This window comes from Uloborus diversus, chromosome 7 (genome assembly GCF_026930045.1).
Source record: "Uloborus diversus isolate 005 chromosome 7, Udiv.v.3.1, whole genome shotgun sequence".
NCBI classification, from domain to species: Eukaryota; Metazoa; Arthropoda; class Arachnida; order Araneae; family Uloboridae; genus Uloborus; species Uloborus diversus.
The window spans coordinates 146,002,291-146,021,146 of record NC_072737.1 but is presented as its reverse complement, the minus strand read 5'-3'; the positions used below and the strand labels follow the sequence as shown (position 1 = coordinate 146,021,146).

The 18,856-nt window shown below is 32.4% G+C and overlaps 1 protein-coding gene across 1 annotated transcript in view; it reads left to right on the top strand.

Annotated features, from left to right (window-relative positions):
• Positions 1–16,631, top strand: part of LOC129225637 (splicing factor U2AF 50 kDa subunit-like) — a 53,014-nt gene extending 36,383 nt beyond the window's left edge. The window contains exons 9-13 of the mRNA XM_054860105.1: positions 3,843–3,965; positions 6,273–6,362; positions 6,593–6,716; positions 14,601–14,704; positions 16,050–16,631. Of these exons, the coding sequence (XP_054716080.1) occupies positions 3,843–3,965; positions 6,273–6,362; positions 6,593–6,716; positions 14,601–14,704; positions 16,050–16,196 (588 nt within the window). The 3' untranslated portion in view covers positions 16,197–16,631. The remainder of the gene's footprint in view (positions 1–3,842; positions 3,966–6,272; positions 6,363–6,592; positions 6,717–14,600; positions 14,705–16,049) is intronic.
• The last annotated feature ends 2,225 nt before the right edge of the window (positions 16,632–18,856 follow it).

Sequence of the window (18,856 nt, the reverse complement as noted above, 5' to 3'; positions counted from 1 at the left end):
ATGGGTATGGTAGAAAGTTTTATCTTTTAACTGCCTAATTCTTGTAAAAGACTGAACTTTACATATGTGTTTTATTAGTTTTGCATTGTATTACAATTAAATTATTTAGATAACTTAGAACATGATTGGTAATTTGCGTATTTAGTTTATGTTCGGGATAATTTAAAGCAACTTGTATTTTGTTTTTGCTTCCAATTTAAGAACAATTTTACTGATTGTACTTCTCTTCCCCATTTAATTCGTAGCGTAGGTTACGAGCTTGGTAACCCCGTACCTAGTTGCTAAACCAAAACATGAAACTTCACAACTGTGACATTTTGTGGGCCAAAACAGGCAAGTTTTATATAATTTACAAATATCAAATCTGCCTTGCAGGCTTTAGGACAGACAAGTTGCACCCGGTGTGCTTGGGAGACATCTTTGTGTCGCTTCACTGCAGTAGGCCTATGTTTAGTGCCTCTGCAGTGCATCCAGATCTGCTGTTTTTTTTCACGCTAGAAGAGTTATTTTTGTGTTTGATAATATAAAATGTTTTAATTTCAAAGTTTTATACTGTCTACACATACTTAATGAAATATTTCTCAATTGTAAATATATTTCTAAATTTTATGATTTGTGTTGTGAAATGTTAATGAACTTCACATGTTAATTGATGATAATTTGCATTTCTTAAAAGTTTAAAATGAGTAGTGTTTTTTAAAATTAACATGCAATGCAATGTAATGAATGTATTCTACCCCCTTTTCAGCTCTAAATATTCAGTGTAATGCGTTTACATAATTTTACCATCATATATTGTATTCTGTATGTTTATGTATAAAATTTGTTCTTCCTTCTCGTGTGTTAAATCAAATAATTACTGTGAGTCAATTTTAATACTTGAGATTGAGATATTAAAGCTTCGAAGTGTACCATTTCTTATTTTTTATTGGTCGCTAAATTGAAAAAAAAAAAAATCTAGTAGTACAAACATCAAAATAAAATTCTTGAGCTCCTAGTGTAGAAAATGTTTTATTAACTAAATATTGATTTATACTTCAGTCTCTTTCTTGGTTCGCAAACCATGCAATGTTTCATTGAAATACTGGTTTTAGTTTTTTACAAAATTTAGAGCATTTGAATTTGGTGACTTTCTGTACTTTACTTATATTTGTACAAATTCATTTTTGTGAACAGGCAATTTTTGCTCTAATTATTTTTGTAGCTGTTTACTCTTCTGATATGAAAAATTTTTCATTATAGAAGAAACTAAATTTTACACATACCAAAAAAGTTTCCTTTGGTTCCTTTTGTGCCTAAAACTGGAGAAACCATTAGATTTGCGTGTCTATAAAAAGCTTTTCCAGCTAAAAGTTATTTATTGCTGATGTCTGATTGGCATTTCATGCTTCAAACAAGCTTTTTTAATTTTATGCTTGTGGCAAATATTTGTTTAATCCAGTTTTTTCACAATGCATGGGAAAACCTCTATCATACTTTAGTTAGACATAAAGTAGGAGAAGTTTTTCCGTCGAAGTATTGCATTAAGAATCATAGTGCAAGACCTTTCGTCTTTCCGAGACGGAGGATGGGACGGAAAGAAATTTGATGACGTTATTTAGTTTTCATGTTGAAAAAAAGGAAAAAACATGCTTTGATCAATCTTCACTTTCTTCATATTTCGATAACCACACATTTACATTGACATTTACATCCTCTTGATTTTCCGCCATCGAGAGCTATGGGAAGAACATCGAAAGTTAAGTCATAAAAACGCAAGGGTGGTTTGGAATTTTTCCTCTACAAAAACTCATGGAAACTTCAGTTAAAATTTTAGGCTGTTTTTTGCAATGTCAAAAATAAAAGGGGGGAGAGAGGCCTCAAAAACATCAGAAACTCGAGTTTTAACACTGATTTAATCTTTGGTGAATTATTCTAACCTGAAACATTTTCGTAGCTGAAGTATTAAAAACTTTATTTTAGGCTATATTTGGATGACCTAAAAGAGAGGGCATTCGGGACACTTTCCCAAAAAATGTTAGCAACTGAAATCTTAAAACTTTTAGGCTGTCTTTGGTAATGTCAAGGAAGCTAGCTCTCTTCAGGCGAAATTCCAAAAAAGGAGCTTCAATCCGCAAATTAGATCATCTTTTGTTAAAGCAACGGGTGAGGTTCGGGGGATCTCTACACTCCCTTTCCCTGAACATTTTTCAAGTAGAGTAACATTTTTCAAGATATATTGAGAACTCTGTTTTAGGCAATCTTTTGGTGACTTAAAAAGAGAGGATTCAAAAGCTTTCTCCAGATAAATTTCAGAAATTAAGGTTTTAAAAAATTTAAGCCTGTCCTAAGTGATATAAAGTTAGATGGCGGGGGAGAAGACGGCACAGCTCGTAGTACAATTTCTGAAACTGAAGTCATTCTTGCTCAGAAAGTTTTTTGAAACTGAAGTCTGAAAACTTTTGGTTGTCTTTGCAATGTGGGGAGGGGAGGGGGTGCTCTTTCTATTAAAAAAAATCTGGAACACAAACTTACAGGGTTCTACCGCCCCTCTTCTTTTTGGCTATCTTTGGATGATTTAAAAGAGAAGGGAGTCGAAAACTTCTTTCCAAAAGTTTCTGAAATTGAGTCTTAAAACTTTTAGCCTGTCATTGATGATGTATAGGTAAGTTGAAAGGAGCGCTGTTCCTGGAAAATTTCAGAAACTGGAGCCTCAAAAATGTTAAATTAGAACATTTGTGGTGAACTTAAGGGAATTAAAACGCTACTTTAGCCTATATTTGAGTGACTTGAGAGAAATGGGATTTAGGGGCCCTCCCCAGTGTGAGGATTCAAATCCTTTGTTTTAAAATTAATTAACATTGGAAAGGGTTTAAAACTTTTCTACTTTGTAATGAGTTTTTTTTTTAAGATAAATTAGTAATGTTAACACCTGCTATCTTGTGAAAATTATTTTTCAAATAAAAACAAGGTGGGGGAACGTTGCCAGTTCATAAGTTGTCCATACCCTTTCCCTACTTTTCTGATTTCTTTGCTCTACCTGGGGTAAACTGCTCCAATCAGAACTGTTTTTACTCGTTTAATGTAATAAAAATTTTAACAATTGGAAAAAAACTAATAGCAGAGAGCCCTCAAACCCTTTTACCCCCAACTTGAACATTGTCTAAAATTGCATTTTTGAAACTTCAATTTGGAAAATATTGCCAAAAGAGAGTTCCTGAAGTCCATCCCTTTGATAATGCATTCAAAAACTTATAAATGTCATGAAAGATAGCTTACGACTTCGTTTTTAAAGCTGCATTTTGAGAAAAAATTCCGGGAGATGCCCCCCCCCCCTTCTCTAAGATTTTGGAGATGGCTTAATATTGCAATTTTGGAGCTCCCAGTTTGAAAAAATTGCTGTAAGAGTCCCTCAACCCCATCCTATCTACAAACATTATTAAAACAGTCCACAATTGAATTTTTAAGACTTCAACTTAAAAGAATTTCTGTGGGATAGCCCCCGAAACCCCACTTCTCCTATTCTTGGAGGTTGTTTAAATCTTTCAGAACTGCAATTTGGAACAAAGTATAGAGGAAACGCACAAAAACAGAAAGCTTAAAATTCAAATTAAGCACAAATTCCAAAACTGGCATAGTTAAAATCAACAACAGCTTTTCCTTAAGCACACATGTTGGGGGGGTGGAGGGGGGTAGCTCAAAATACTTTTTGTCTTGAACACTTCACTAAACTTGCACCCCCATGTTAAGATACTAAATGCCACTTTAACTTGCTTTTCCAAGCAGTACAGAGTTTTTTTTTTGTTTCATATAGTGATGTATCCCTACTGTTTAGTAATCAATAGTCTACTATATTTTTTTAGGTAAAGGATTTCCTTTTATCATTTGGACAGTTGAAGGCTTTTAATCTGGTTAAAGACACTGCTACTGGTCTTTCTAAAGGTTATGCGTTTTGTGAATATGTTGACACAATTAGTACTGATCAGGTAATTTTTTTTTCTTACTGTGTTATTTAACTACTTATTTATTTTTATGGTTGGCGTTTTAAGTAAAACTTTTTGATCATTCTTTAGAAACTTGCTTTAAAAAACAATTCATGCATTGAATGATGTTTGTGAGTTGAAGTTCATGAAGTATTTCTATCATACATTGACTAAACACTATCAGGGTGGGGTTTTTAACAGGACATGATAAAAACCTAGAACATACTATTAACCCTTGTTCACTTGCTTAAAGTGATTTATTATTTTTATTAAAGTTTCCTACATATATTATAGTTAATTATAATGTATAGTCATGTATAAATATATTACATATCAGTAAATAACTGTTGTACTGTTTAACAAGTAATAAGATGACAACAATCTCATGAGTTTGAGCTGCAGGAAAAAAAATCAAAATAAGGGGAAGCAAGAGAGACAGGTGTTGTGCTATTAAATCATTAAATGAGTAATTCCATTAAATTTTTCGAATTTGTCAGTAGCTATTTTAAAAGAAAAAAAACAGTGCTACATGTGTATTATATCAATGCAGATCAGTCTTATTGTAACTGCTCTGTACACACACTCACGCACAAAACTTGTAATTTGACACGAACTATTAAGAAGGCACAAAGATTTAGATTGGTTAACTCATGGTTTGCTTGTGTTGAACTAATTTAGTAAATTCTTGTTTTAGCTCAGAAGAAATGAATTGCCTTTATTTCACTGCGCAAATGAGCTTAAAGATCCTACTTGAAAATTTATTTATTGAATAAAATTACAGAAAAATATTTTTAAGCATAAGAATTTTTACGATAACATATTTGTTATGAGTTAATACAATAATAATTATTATTTAATACATTATCATATCATAGAAACAAGTGTTTTGTTTTTGCAAAAAGTTGGCAAACATATTCATTTATTCTTCAGTCTATATTATTTTATGTAATATCAATAGAAAACTTTTTTATTTTTTTCTTAAAATGAGCAGTATTGTCATGGGAAAATCAGCTAAATCAATTTGTATTTTATCATCAAAATGTAAAAAACTGCTGCCCTTTTTCATTTATACTGGCCCCTTTCATCAGAGTCTAAAACTCATTTGAGGGCTGTTGCAGTAATAACATGGAATAAATTATCACTGTCCCTGAAAACTGATTTGAGTTTCAATAAAAATCGGAACTGTTCATATTCAATATGAATAGCTTAAACCTTAATTTTCTTTTAAAAAACAAAAATATAAGTACAGAAATACCAAAAGCAAAAAATAACGTGATTTCTTTTTTTTTGTTTTTTTAATTTCCTTAAAATGGTAGAAACCATGGATTGGAGAAAAGTTTTTTGAAAGGCAGTAAACACCACAGGCAATAAATAAAAAATAAAAAAAACATACCAGCCCTGATTACTACAGCATACTTGCCAACCCTACTATTTTTAACATGAGATTCCTGTTTTTTACGTCCGTTGTCCGTTTTTTACCATTTTCTCCTGCTTTTACAGTTTTTTCAATCGATCATGAAAAAGTTTCACTTCTTTCTCAAAAGATGGCACCCATTTCTAGTCATCCCCCAATGCCAGGATAGGGGAATAGAACTCAATATAGTGCATATGAATATGGACAGGAACCAGTTTTCTCCCTTATGATAGGAATTCTAGAACAATTCTGCTAGCAAGTGCCAAAATAGGTTTTTTGCACCAACTTGTAAGGAAGCTACATGTATGGGCGAATCTGTGCCATTTTTCTCCTAAGCATGGTTGGTAGGTGCGCCAGAAAGGGGTAGCTGCTAAATTCTCCATTTTCCCTATATTTGTGTGCGACAAAAATTCGATCCTTCCCCCCCCAATTTTCGCCAAATTTAGTGTACCAAGGGAATTGGCTTGCTCAAGAGTTTTGCTTAAAAGCATTTTCCAATTAAAAGCTCATTTAGTAAAAAATTATTTTGGGAAGTTTTTCCACATTGCATGTTCAATGAAGAACGTGCCTTGCTGAAAATTTCAGCAGATTTCAATCCTTTTGCTTCTTGAAAATATTTCAATTATTTTGAAGTTTGAAAGTTATTTTAACATATGCTACCTTATACCTACTTATTTTATGTTTTATTTTAATAATTTATTCATATTTTTTCCAGACTCCGAATGTTGGCAAGTATGCTAAAGGCCTATGTCAAATCGTAAAACACTTTTGCATGAACCACCTTCCCATCATACTAATCATTCCTAATCGTAGTAAAAATGTGTTAAAATATTCCAATGTTGTTTATTTTATGTTAACTTTTGTTTTAATTGTAAGTTTTTGAAATATTTTTTTAGGCTATTCAAGGTTTGAACGGGATGCAGTTGAGTGATAAGCGCTTAATTGTACAAAGAGCTAGTGTTGGAGCAAAGAATGTTCAAACAAATGTAAGTTGTTTTTACTTAAAGCTGCTGACATAACAGTAAAATATCTCATTTTTATTAATTGAAAAGATAAAAAAATATTTCATTATTTAAGCAATATTAAATTTTTTAACTTACTTTTCACCATATTAAACTTATTTTTGGCTTTGTATCTGTTGCTTTAAAATGCAAAGTAAGTTTCCCCTCTAAACCTCTGTTCATACTACAGTACTATATTGTGTATACTTTTTAAGGTTCCAGTTCAAGTTCAAGTTCCCGGTTTGCAAGTTGCTCAAGGCCCTGGTCCTGCAACTGAAATTTTATGTCTTATGAATATGGTTGTTCCAGAAGAACTAATGGATGAAGAAGAATATGAAGGTAAGTTTTCTTTGCTATTAATTTATTGTGACCTATTTAAGTGTAGTTATATTATTACATTGACACATCTTTCAAATGTATTGATAGCATTTAACAGCACAGCTGTTTTATATTATGGATTGTTTTTTTAGCTCATAGGGAGTTTTTAGTTGGATAATTTTCTTCTAAAGTAAATAGTTGAAAATTTATTACTTATTGCCAAGATTTTTTTTTTTTTTTTTGAAAAATGCACATTCTTAAAAATGGGGTTCATCCTACACATTGGGTATGTATTTTTTAAATATCTAGATTTTATTTTTTGAAATAAGTTCACACATTTTTGTAGCGTATTGTTTTTTAATTTTTCATTTATTTCTAACGTCTTGCATTTACTCAGTCGAATAATAAAAACCAAATTTAATTTTTCAAAATGATTTTTTTTTTCCTCCCAGCTATGAATAGACATAAAGCATTTATTTTCGTGACGCTTTAATTTTTGCAAGAACATCCCAATTTCAAAATTTAAGTCTCACAACTATTGCAACTTTGAAGAAGGTTTTGATACTGTTCATACAAAAGTTTGAAAATGGCCCATATCTTCATTTTGGGCGAAAAGTTACGACTTACGAAAATGCTTTTACAGTACTAAATTCTGTTATGAAAGCATTCCTCTTAAATCATTTATAGCCTTGCACAATAAAAATATGATACTGTTTCACAACATTGCAGAATGAATTCATATTAAAAGGGCACTCCTAAACCACACAAAAACAATGATTTTAAGATAGGAAGAATAAAAGAAGCAAAAATGATGAGAACTATATCATATGAGTTAGCTTAACCGACAATGAAGTTCCTTATGATTCAGAAATTGTTTTTCTGATTTAAACATGGAAGTAATCTTTTAAGGGTATAAAGATAATCTATCCGTGCATTCATTGCAAGCACTTTTCAGTTTTTATTGAGCTGCGCATAGGTTTTACCTTTGCATTGTAATTCCTTAAGCATTGCTCTTTTCATGGCTTTTTACCAAAGATACCTTTCTAAAGACATTCTTCAGAAGAATTGTGAAGACAGGGAATATTACACAAGCTTCAAAATAATAGTAGTGCATAGTTCAGAAATGTTTCATTCTGATTTTCCAGCATTTTTATGCCACTTTCCTGAAATTAGTAACACATCTGTTTCATTGAGTTATTTGAAGTAAAATTTGTCTAAAAATTAAATGGAATTGGAACAATTATGTTGTAATTATATTTATATTGTACATTATTACAGTGCTTTCCAACTAGCGGCCTGCCAACTTCTTACTCAGCATATTTCTTTTTTCAACATTTTGTGATATCAAAAAGCATCCCAGACTACTATTCTTGGTCAAGCCGAGGTCCCCGAAATTTCCTCTTGATTGCTCTTTTACTCCTTTCATTTTATTTGGAGAAAAAGGCACAGGACAGTTACAGGTCAATGTCAATCAGTCTTGCCCTGCACGCTGGTGTTTCAAACGAATTCCTAGAAATAGTATTTCCTCACGTTGGCGGGGGGACACAGGGAGTGAAGAGAGAGAAACTTTTCAGATAAGCAAAGCCTGCCTGCAATTGGTTAAAAATAAAGCCCTCCCTCACTGACTCTATGGCCTTTCTTAATTTCATAAAAGAAATTGAGAGCTTGCTGTCGTCAACACTTCTCTCTTTTCCGTTGATGATATTGATCTGACTGGTTTTGACGAATGTTAATCTCTCGAATAATCTTGCAGCTTTTGGTTATGAAGTAAATCACTCTTGTACTGTAACTATATTTTATTGGAACGTGTGAAAACTAATTTTATTGTTGATTGTTAATATTTCATCTTCCAACGATGAGTAAAAAACGGAAGATAGATAGTGAGAATCAAGTGTTCCAGGACCGTTAGGAAACCCAGTATTTAATCATGAATAGAGAGGACAAGCTCTAGTGCTTGATTTGTATGCAAGTTGTGGCTGTGCGCAAAGAATATAATGCCAAAAGGCATTATGCAAGTTCTCACGAAAGGAACCACAGTAAATACAGGGTTTGTACGCTCCTTCAAAACTCCTCCAATACTCCTTCATTCAGGAAATTTTTCTGAAGGGCCCTTCAAACTCCTTCATTTTGGTTTTAACTCCTTCAAAACTCCTTTTTTAGTTCAATAGTACATAATTTTCCTCTGACAGTGATTTAATATCTTCAATCAACAACTTAACATCGTCACAAGGGCAAAGGTATAATTACAATTTTGAGGTAGTAATTTCGTATATTTATTTTTTTCATAAAGATGTGATTTACAAATTGAGCATAGAAGTCATGGAAGTTGAAGGTGAAAATATTATTAGATGACTAAAACATTTCATAAGTGAAGTAAAATATGCTTAATATTGTGGTATTATATTGGTGCTTGGTTATTTTTTCAAGTTTTATGATTATTGCTTTTCTCTCACTTTCAGTAGCAAAAATCAGTTTGTTTAATTATTATTTCAATATTTAAAAATACATAAGTAGATTTACTGTATTAAGTGATTGTGTTAAAAAAACAACTGTGTAGTAAATCGCAGTTATGATATTGTAAAAAGGGTCATCCACATCCACAAGTGATGTCATGCCTTGAGGCGGAGACAGGTTCATTAAATTGTGACTAGGGGAAGAGATAGAGACCAAAAAGTGACATTACACAGTTATTATAACAATATGTTATGACATATGACAAGAGGAGTGTTAAGGTGAAATAGAGCCTAGACCGTTTGGCCGATTTTCTTGAAATTTGGCACAAAATGTGTTCATAAAATACTGGTGAGCACCTCGAAGTGATTTTTTGAAAATTTGATTTTTTTTCTATTCCCATTTAAAGAGCATTTTATCGAGCTAATTATCATAACATGGGCAAGCAAATTACCATAATATGGATGAGCAAATTACCATAATGGGCGAGCAAATTAACACAGTAAATTGGTGAGAAATCCATCATTCATTATTTGTTACTATACAGGCAAACTAAATGACCTTTTTTCTACTACAGGCAAAGTCGTGCTGGTATCACAATGATGAATAAAAGAGCAACATCATTCAGGGACAGCTCATTAATACTCCTTCAAAATCTCATTTTACTCCTTCAAAACTCCTTCATTTTATTTCTGAAATTGAGTACGAACCCTGAAATATCACGGAGAAGCAAGATCTCTGATAGTAGAGGTGCAGATTAGCGGTCGCCACTCGCCAATTGGCGACCAAAAATTTTCAATGGCTACCAAAGATTTCAGCGCCGATCGCCACCGGGTGACCAAAGGGGAAAAAAATCCCCCCAAGTTGAAGTTATCGATTGCACTGTGCTTTCGGATCCAGTTTTTCATGCTGTGGTAGTCACTCGTCTAGACGCGAGGTCACTTACTGACCTTCAAGAAAAGTTGAAATGTTGCCCCTCTCCTCGCTGATTCGTTGACCACTTCCCGTTTGCTACACCTACACTGCGTTCGGGGCTTAGAGCATTGTTCGGGAAGGGGGGGGGGTGAAAACTGAAACCTCCCCGCGGTCCAGCAGACATGATCCCTGAACCCAATCAAGGTCAACACCGCAGCATCTGCAGTGCCTGAGGAGGGGAAACGTAAATACGGCGGCGTAGCTAATTCTGATAACTTTTTAAAAGGTTGAAAATGACGAGTAGAGGTAGCTCAAAGAGAATAAAATTGGATACATCTTCCAAGACTTTATTTCAGTTCTTCAAAACGAAGACAACCAGCATCAAGTCAGTTCATTTTTCATTATTATAGAAATTTTTTTTTTTTTGGAAAGATTACTGTAACGTGTGTAACAAACTAAACATGGCACCAAATACATTATTTTTCTGCTGTATAATACGCTATCGATTTAAAAATCAATTTTTAGAAGTACCAAATTACTTTAAAGTGGCCGACTTACACCGGGTGTCATGAAACTTTTCACGACTTGCTTCGCGAAAATCTGCTTCCCTTGTTCCTTTTACATCTTTTGCGAATATTTTAATATAATATAATTTTTTTTCAATCTGAAAATATTTTGACAGATGCAGCGTTAAATTAGCTTATTTAATGTTTAATTTTCATGACTTTTTATTTAGGAAGCCATATTAAATTTGAAATCGTACTTCGTGCGAAAAATTGCACTTCGTGATTTAGATTTCAAACCTTTTACATCTTGTAAATATTAAAAATATTTTTTAAAATCGGAAGTTATTTTGCGCAGGCTAAATTTAATTAGCTTATTTCGTGTTTGATTTTAATGAATGGATTTATTTTTGGATCCATGCTTCCTTTGTAATCGTACTTCGCGGGGAACTGCACCTCGTGGTTGAGTTTTCAATAGCTTTGCATCTTGTTCATTTCTTAATATTTTTGACAAATGAAAGTTATTTTGACGTATACTACCTTAGATTAGCTTGGTCTATGTTCCATTTTAATAAAAGAATTAATTTTGAAGCCACGCTTCCTTTGTAATCGTACTTTGCGGGGAATTGCACCTCGTGGTTGAGTTTTCAATCCCTTTGGATCTTGTACAGATTTTAATATTTTTGATAATCGGAAGTTATTTTGGCACAGGCTGCCTTAAATTAGCTTATTTTTATGTTTATTTTAAAGACTTGATTTATTTTTGGAATCGTGCTTTCTTTGTAATCGTACTTCGCGGTATAACTATAACCACGTGGTTGAGTTTTAAATCCTTTTGCATCTTATTCATATCTTAATATTTTTGACAGACGAAAGTTATTTAGACAAATGCAACCTTATATTAGTTGTTTTATGTTATATTTTTATAAAAGAATTTATTTTTGAAGCCATGCTTCCTTTGTAACCGCACTTCGCGGGGAGCTGCACCTCGTGGTTGAATTTTCAATCTTTTTGCATCTTGTACAATTGTCTTCATATTTTTGATAAGCAAAAGTTATTTTGATGTGTGCTACCTTAGATTAGCTTGTTTCATGTTCCATTTTAATAAAAGAATTTATTTTTGGAGCCATGCTAACTTTGGAATCGCACTTTGAGGATAATTGCATCTTGTGCTTTAGATTTTCTTTTGCATCTTGTACCAACATATTTTAATTTTTTTGGCAGTCGGAAGTTGTCAGCTTATTTTAAGTTTTATTTTAATAAATAATAAATGCAATTATTTTCGGGAAACGTGCCGACATTGCACACCAGTTTTGCTAATCTTTTTGCATTTTTGAATACTTCAGAAGTTTTGATAATTGAAAGTTATATTTTAATAACTAAAAAGTAATAAATCCTGTTCATATATTTATTTTTACAGGCTTTATTTTAATCAATTTAATTTATCCTAAAATATTAAATCTAAACATTTTTTTTTTGCTGTTGAATTTGAAATGTATTATTTCTATAAACGATACTAAATGTCGTATGTTGAGAGGCAGATTTCTAGAGTAGTGGATAGCTACTTTATTATTAGTTCAATTCTAATTCAGACTTTTAAAATAACCATTTGTTCGCAAACTACAAATATTTTTCTAGTTTGTTTTTATTATGTGGTTTTGAATTTTAAAATTTGGTCCTACAAATTTAAATTTGCAAATATGTTGGCTAGGGGGATTCCATGAAAAGTGAAACCAGTAGGTCAAACAAATATTAGATTTTTAACTTAATGTGTTCCTCCATCCTATTTCAATCCAAATCTTTCTCAGATTTCTTCAATGAGAGAAGGAAAATACTTACCAATCTTCACTGGTACTGATTTTTATTGTGCTAAGATTTTTAATACATAGATATATAAAATATATGTACAGTGAAGCAGAGTTTATACGTTTTTGAAGGGACTGTATGAAAAAAGTGTAATAAGGGGAAAAACGTACAATAGGTATGCATTAAAATGTATTGGATTCTGCAGGGACCAATTCAAAAAACGTACCAAAGAGAAATGTATAAACGGTGCTTTTCTGTATAATACATATATATATATATATATATATATATATATATATGTGTGGGTGTATGTTTGGCTACCAAAAATTTGAAGTGGCTACCAAAGTTTTTGGTGTTGGTAGCCACTGGCTACCAAAGAAAAATACCAGTCTACACCTCATCTGATAGTTTCAAAAACTAAAATCAAAACTGCAAAGACAATCTGAGATGTTTACTCAAGTAAAATCTGATCAGCAAAGTCATATCCACTTCACTTGAACTTCTTGCTAAAGCGAAAAACCTTACCTGATGGCGTCATGCTGTTAAAAAGTGTGCTGTAGAAATGGCAAAGCATTTGGTGATAATCAAAATGGGCTACTTGATTCAGTTCCAGCTACTCGTCAGACATTCCAATGAAGAGTTCTGAAATGGGTAACCAAATACTATAGAAATTGTCCCGAGACCCTTGAGATTGAAAATGCTGCTATTTCTCCCTGTATCGACAAAGAGTACAGACCAGTGTTGGACGTTAGTCAACTCTTGATTTTCATTTCTCACTGCTAAAGAAGACTTTGAGATCAAAGAGGAACGAAGCCTTACCATGTGTTATCTTCACTCCACAACAAAAAGGTAGGGACATATATGAAGCACAATGAAAGTGGTCAACAGTGTCGGTTTTTGGAGAAGTGTTTGTTGTAGCTACTGGTGTGCAAAGGCCAAAGATAGGATTGATTTGATGTTTGATAGAAAATGGAATGAAATGCCCACACTTCATTGCATCATTCACCAGCATGCTTTATGCGGGAAATCGGTGAAGAAACTGAAACCCTCAAAAATTTGTGCAACTCATCTGCATGATCAGAGGCAACAGGGCTCTTATGCATTGGCAGTTCCATAACTTTAGAGGAAATTGAAGCAGAGTATGGAGACCTACTTTTGTACAATCAAGTTGAGTAGCTTAGTGCCAGAAACTGCCTCAAGAGATTTTTCAAATTGAGAAAAGAAACTTTTTTCCTTCACCAGTTTTCTCCATCAGAAAACCTTGAACAAGAACTTTTAAGCATGAATTTTTCGTGTCACCTGGCATTTCTAACTGATATTACTGGCCACCTCAACGATGTGAACTTAAATTACAAAAGAAGAGGCCAACTGGTGTCTGACCTAATGACACATATTGATGGGTTTAGAAACAAGCTCAAAATTTTCTATGCAACTTTGGGGGAAAATAACTTATCTAACTTCTACAGCTACAGTCATTTCGCGTCAGAGTGTGAGGACGCGCTAGATTTTTCTGAATTTTGCTCTGAGTTGCAGATTATTATTAATGAATTCAACACGAGATTTTCAGATTATCAAGAATGACGTGGTTCTGTTTAGTAACCCAGTCGCAGCAAGAATCGAAGAACAACCAGCCAACCTACAAATAGAGTGTGATCTCCAGACTGACCCGTTCTTTCAAACAAGAACAGAGGGGGGGGCCCGAGATTAGAAGTTGCTTCTAACTGAACGGTTTCCAAATCTGCGTGACTTTGGACTAAAAATAACTTCCACGTTTGGAAGCATATATTTATGCGAATGTGCTTTTTCAGCAATGAACTTTATCAATAATCGTCATAGGAGCTTTCTCTCTGACAGTTCATTGTTAATCCTTCGGCTGGCAATGACAAACATTGATGTTGACATTCCTGCCCTTATAAAGAAGGTGGATCAACCTCAGTTTTTCCATTAAAATATAAGCAAATTATTTTAAAACCCTCTGTTTCATTGTTTTATAATTAATATTTCAAATATTAATTGTTATTGTAGAAGAGGTAAGAGGTTATAGTTCAACTTTTTCAAATTGCGGCCCGCCAGGTGATCAGTGACGGGAATTCTGGCCGTGGGCTCTTTGCAGCTGGACAGCCCTGCGTTATTATAATCATGCATAATATGTGTAATGACTTCAATGTATTCTTATGTAATTTATGCATTTATTTATGTCATAAATTAATCTAGTATGTATTGGTTTCAGATATTTTGGAAGATATTCGAGAGGAATGTTCTAAATATGGTGCTGTGAAGAGTATTGAAATTCCAAGACCAATTGAAGGTGTTGATGTACCTGGATGTGGGAAGGTGATAAATTCTCATTTTTCTTTTTAAACCTCTTTGTTGCTCTGTATCTGAATTAAAATGTCAGTGTGGTGGTAAGGGAGTTAAGATCAATGGGCTATTATTTTCCTTGCTACTAGACTATATTAGGAATAAGCCCCGTGAAATCAAAAAGGTCATTTGGTCAAAGAGATTTCTCCCTTGGAACAAAACAGCATAAGCAAATGATATATCCCAGTTGCATATCTATGGCATCCTACTGTAACTAAAATTTAAAGCAATATAAATGAAGCACCATTTGTACTGTGTGCTGCCAAGTACTACCTGCTTCACTCAAGCGGTGCCGAAATACTTACATTCTTTAAAATAGCCATTTTTAAAATCATTTCAGCTACTGATTAATTTAGGAATGGTAATTGTTGATTATAAAAAGCTCTTGCAATTTGAAACAAGCATATACACTCATGTCAATTTTTGTTTTCAAAAAGATTTTGCTGCTGCTATTTGATAACATAAATTTTTTTTTTTTTAGTGCTTCCGCTTCTCATAACCATGTATAAATTCTAATTAAAATTGAATCAATTTCATTTAAGTGTTTCCTCTAATGCATTGCTAGGCTGATGTTTCAAATAAATGTAGCGAATAAACTGAAAAGTAGCATAAATCAATTTTTAAATTATCTTTTAAATCTTTACTTAAGCTCAGTCTCTCTGTCTTGATCTCTGTGACACGCACAGTGCCTAAACAGTTCAGCTGATTTTCATGAAATTCGAAACAAATTTAGTTTGTAGCATGGGGGTGTGCACCTCGAAGCGATTTTTCGAAAATTCGATTTTGTTCTTTTTATATTCTAATTAAAAACATTTTACCAAGCAAATTATCATAACTTGAAACCGTAACATGGACAAGCAATAGCCATAAAAAATTGGCAAGAAATTCATCATCCATTATTTATAAATATACAGGCGAACTAAATGACCATTTAATTTTCTACTGTGGGCAAAGCCGTGGGGGTACCACTAGTGTTGTTAATAACTTAAAATAAATTCTACATTTTGAGAATTATAATTTGTGTCAAAGAGCATTAAAATTATCAATTTTGTCCTTGGTGCAAATATCTCTCCTATTTTTTTAATATTCTTTCTCCTGCTTTTTCATTTTGTAAAGTTGGCAAATCTGCACTCCCATTTGTTTAGCAGTTTAGGTCAAATTCACCCTGTGTTCAATGAAAAGCTTTTAGTAATAGCTTAGTATCAACTTCGTTTTTGTTGTGCTGATTTTCAGATTCATTTTAGTTGATAATGAGTAAAAATAGAAATGCTTCATTCAAAAAACTCATGCAGATAATATATTTTTTCTTTTTTTACAGGTGTTTGTTGAGTTTAATTCCATTATTGACTGTCAGAAAGCACAGCAATCTCTTACTGGAAGAAAATTTGCTAACAGAGTTGTTGTCACTTCTTATTTTGACCCAGATCGATATCACCGTCGAGACTTTGGAATGTCTGTTTGTTAGATGTATATTTTTTTCATTTCTTGTTAAATGTTTCTTCAATATGTTCTGTTTTGTCTTTTTGTCATTGTTTATCTTTGCTTTGAAATTCATTATTTGCTCTTTTATTACGCCCTTATATCTTATAAAATATCTTATATGTTTTTGCAACAATTGTTACTTTAATTCTATATTTTAAATTAAATTATGATGGTGAAGACCCTTTTATGGACATTTCTAAAGCTGCAAACATTGATTACCACTTGATATAATTGGTAATGAATTATAACATTTGGCTAGATAATCAATACAACTTCTAATGTCCTTCAAACAAATGTCTGATGATGATATGGAATTTAAAAAAAAAGATATTTGAATTGTTTGTGCATTTTATGTTTGCATTCATTGTAATCATTTTCATACATGACTTGGCTGGAAGTACAAACATGGACAAATAAAATATCATTTATGTTTTGTTTTGTGTTTAATTAAGCTGCAACACTCAGAAATTTTGACATTATGTGAACATTGCTGCACACCTGCTATAGTAATTATTTCTTTCCTTGTTTATATTTTTTAACACATTTCTAAAAAAATCTAAAATGTAAAAGTTCGACTATATGTTGGAATAAGAATGTGTGCAAGTTACTTTTTTTTTTTTCAATCAGTACATGATTAAATACAGGCACATTAAAATAACCAGTCTTAACAGATGAGTCAAAGAAATAGTTCATAGTGAATCACTTTTTTCTGGAAAAAATCTTTTTAGGCACAAGCTATTTTTCATGAATTAAAGGTTTTTTTTTTTTTTTTTGACTCATCACGCACACATCAATGTTGAATTTTTCATGTGACCTGTCAAATACAGTTATAACTGACATTATTTTATCAACGCATAAGATTTCCTGATTCAGTCGAACTGGCTTTTAGCGAGTACAAAGGGACTGCAATTCTTGCTCGTTATTGCTCCACAAATGAAAAAGAAGTGCTGTCAAAGCTTATTCTCAGGATTTATGATGTATCACTAATTTTGGTTGACTTTGGAATGTTAAAGAAAATTTACCAAAAAAAAAAGATAAGCTGACTGGAAGTCAAGAAAGAGAATTGGTCACTATTAACAGATTTTAATCAGTAACAGGGCTGAGATTTTTCTTGCTTTTGCCGGAATTCCGGCTTTTTCTGTTCACTTTTAGAAACTTTCCTCCTTTTTTTGCCTCTTTCAAGCCTTATTTTTCTCAAAAATCGGAGGAAAACTTTTCTCCGGCGAATCTTCATCCTCCGCGATGTCAGCCAAAAATGTATGTTTTGGAATCATGCCAACGATGTCAAACACGTGCTGCGCCGAAATTTGCATGCCTTGTTTGAGGTTTATCTTTTTGCATCTTGCAAGTATTTCAATTGTATTTAATGTTGGGTGGTTTTTCACTATATGCTACCTTATATCTGCTTATTTAATTCATCATTTCAGTGATATTTTTATCTCTCTAATTTATTTTGGAAAAAAATGCAAAAGTCAATCAAAAAATGTGGCATAGCACCCACAGTCTCGAATTTTATTGAAACTTGGCATGGTTACTTTTTTTTTTGTGTATTTAAGAAAGTGCAAAAAATACTTATGGGGAATCTCAAACCGTTTAGGCTTTATAGCCTGTTAAAAGTTTTGAGATTTCATGATTAAATGAGGCGGCTGCAAGTTGTTCTTTTGATTCCGAAATCGTATTACGAAGTTTTTAAAGACAAATTTTGGGTTCCAGTGCAAGGAAAAAGATAACTAACTGTTTATATACATATATATTTATTTATTTTTAATTCTTACTATGAAAATTATGTTCTATCACATAAAGAAATTTTTGATTTTTCTCTCCGTTGTAAATTTTTACTTTAGAAACAGACCCGAATTTTAAAATGTATGTTCTCACTCATTTAACACTATAAGCTCAAATGGTTTTAATGAAAAAAATATTTTTCTCTAAAAAATATGAAAAGTTGACACTATTATGTGATACAGCCAAGATTAACCTCTGACTCCCCCAACCCTTTGTTCAATAGCTCGAGTTAGAAATTGTTGCCTCTTTTTCAAAATTTAGATTTATTAATAAACACTCTTGCAAAAAATGGTACAGTGCAGCAAACTGTACAAAATTATTACTTATACTTAATTATATACGTGTTACCTTTAAAACTGGTAAATTAGCCATTTTTTATTGAATTTTTGAAAATCATGGCTTCCAGGTTCTATTTTGATGCGGTTTTGGATATCATCCCTTTTACGAAATTTTTTTGGACTTCCTCCTTTTTGCTCTCTGACCACTCATCCCTGCAGTCAAGTCAGTTTTTTTTTGCAAATGTACTAAATTATTTTTAAGATAATGTTCACTCAATTTTGTTTCCATTTTTAAATCAACTTTAAAAAGTGCCAAAAGAGCAATCAGATGCTAATATAGCAGCCAGATTTCACCTACCTGGTAGTCTGTTTTACTTGATAAAAATCTTTGTTATTCTTTTATTGGATTGGGATTATTTAGTTTCATGGAAAACCTAGTAACCACACACAATCAAATTTGTTATGTTTAAATTCTTATTTTAAATTGTTGACTTTAACTTTCATCGTAAGTTCTTGCAGTATAAGTGAACTTACACCCTGTCCCAAACATTTAGGCACAAACATAAAATACAATTCACAG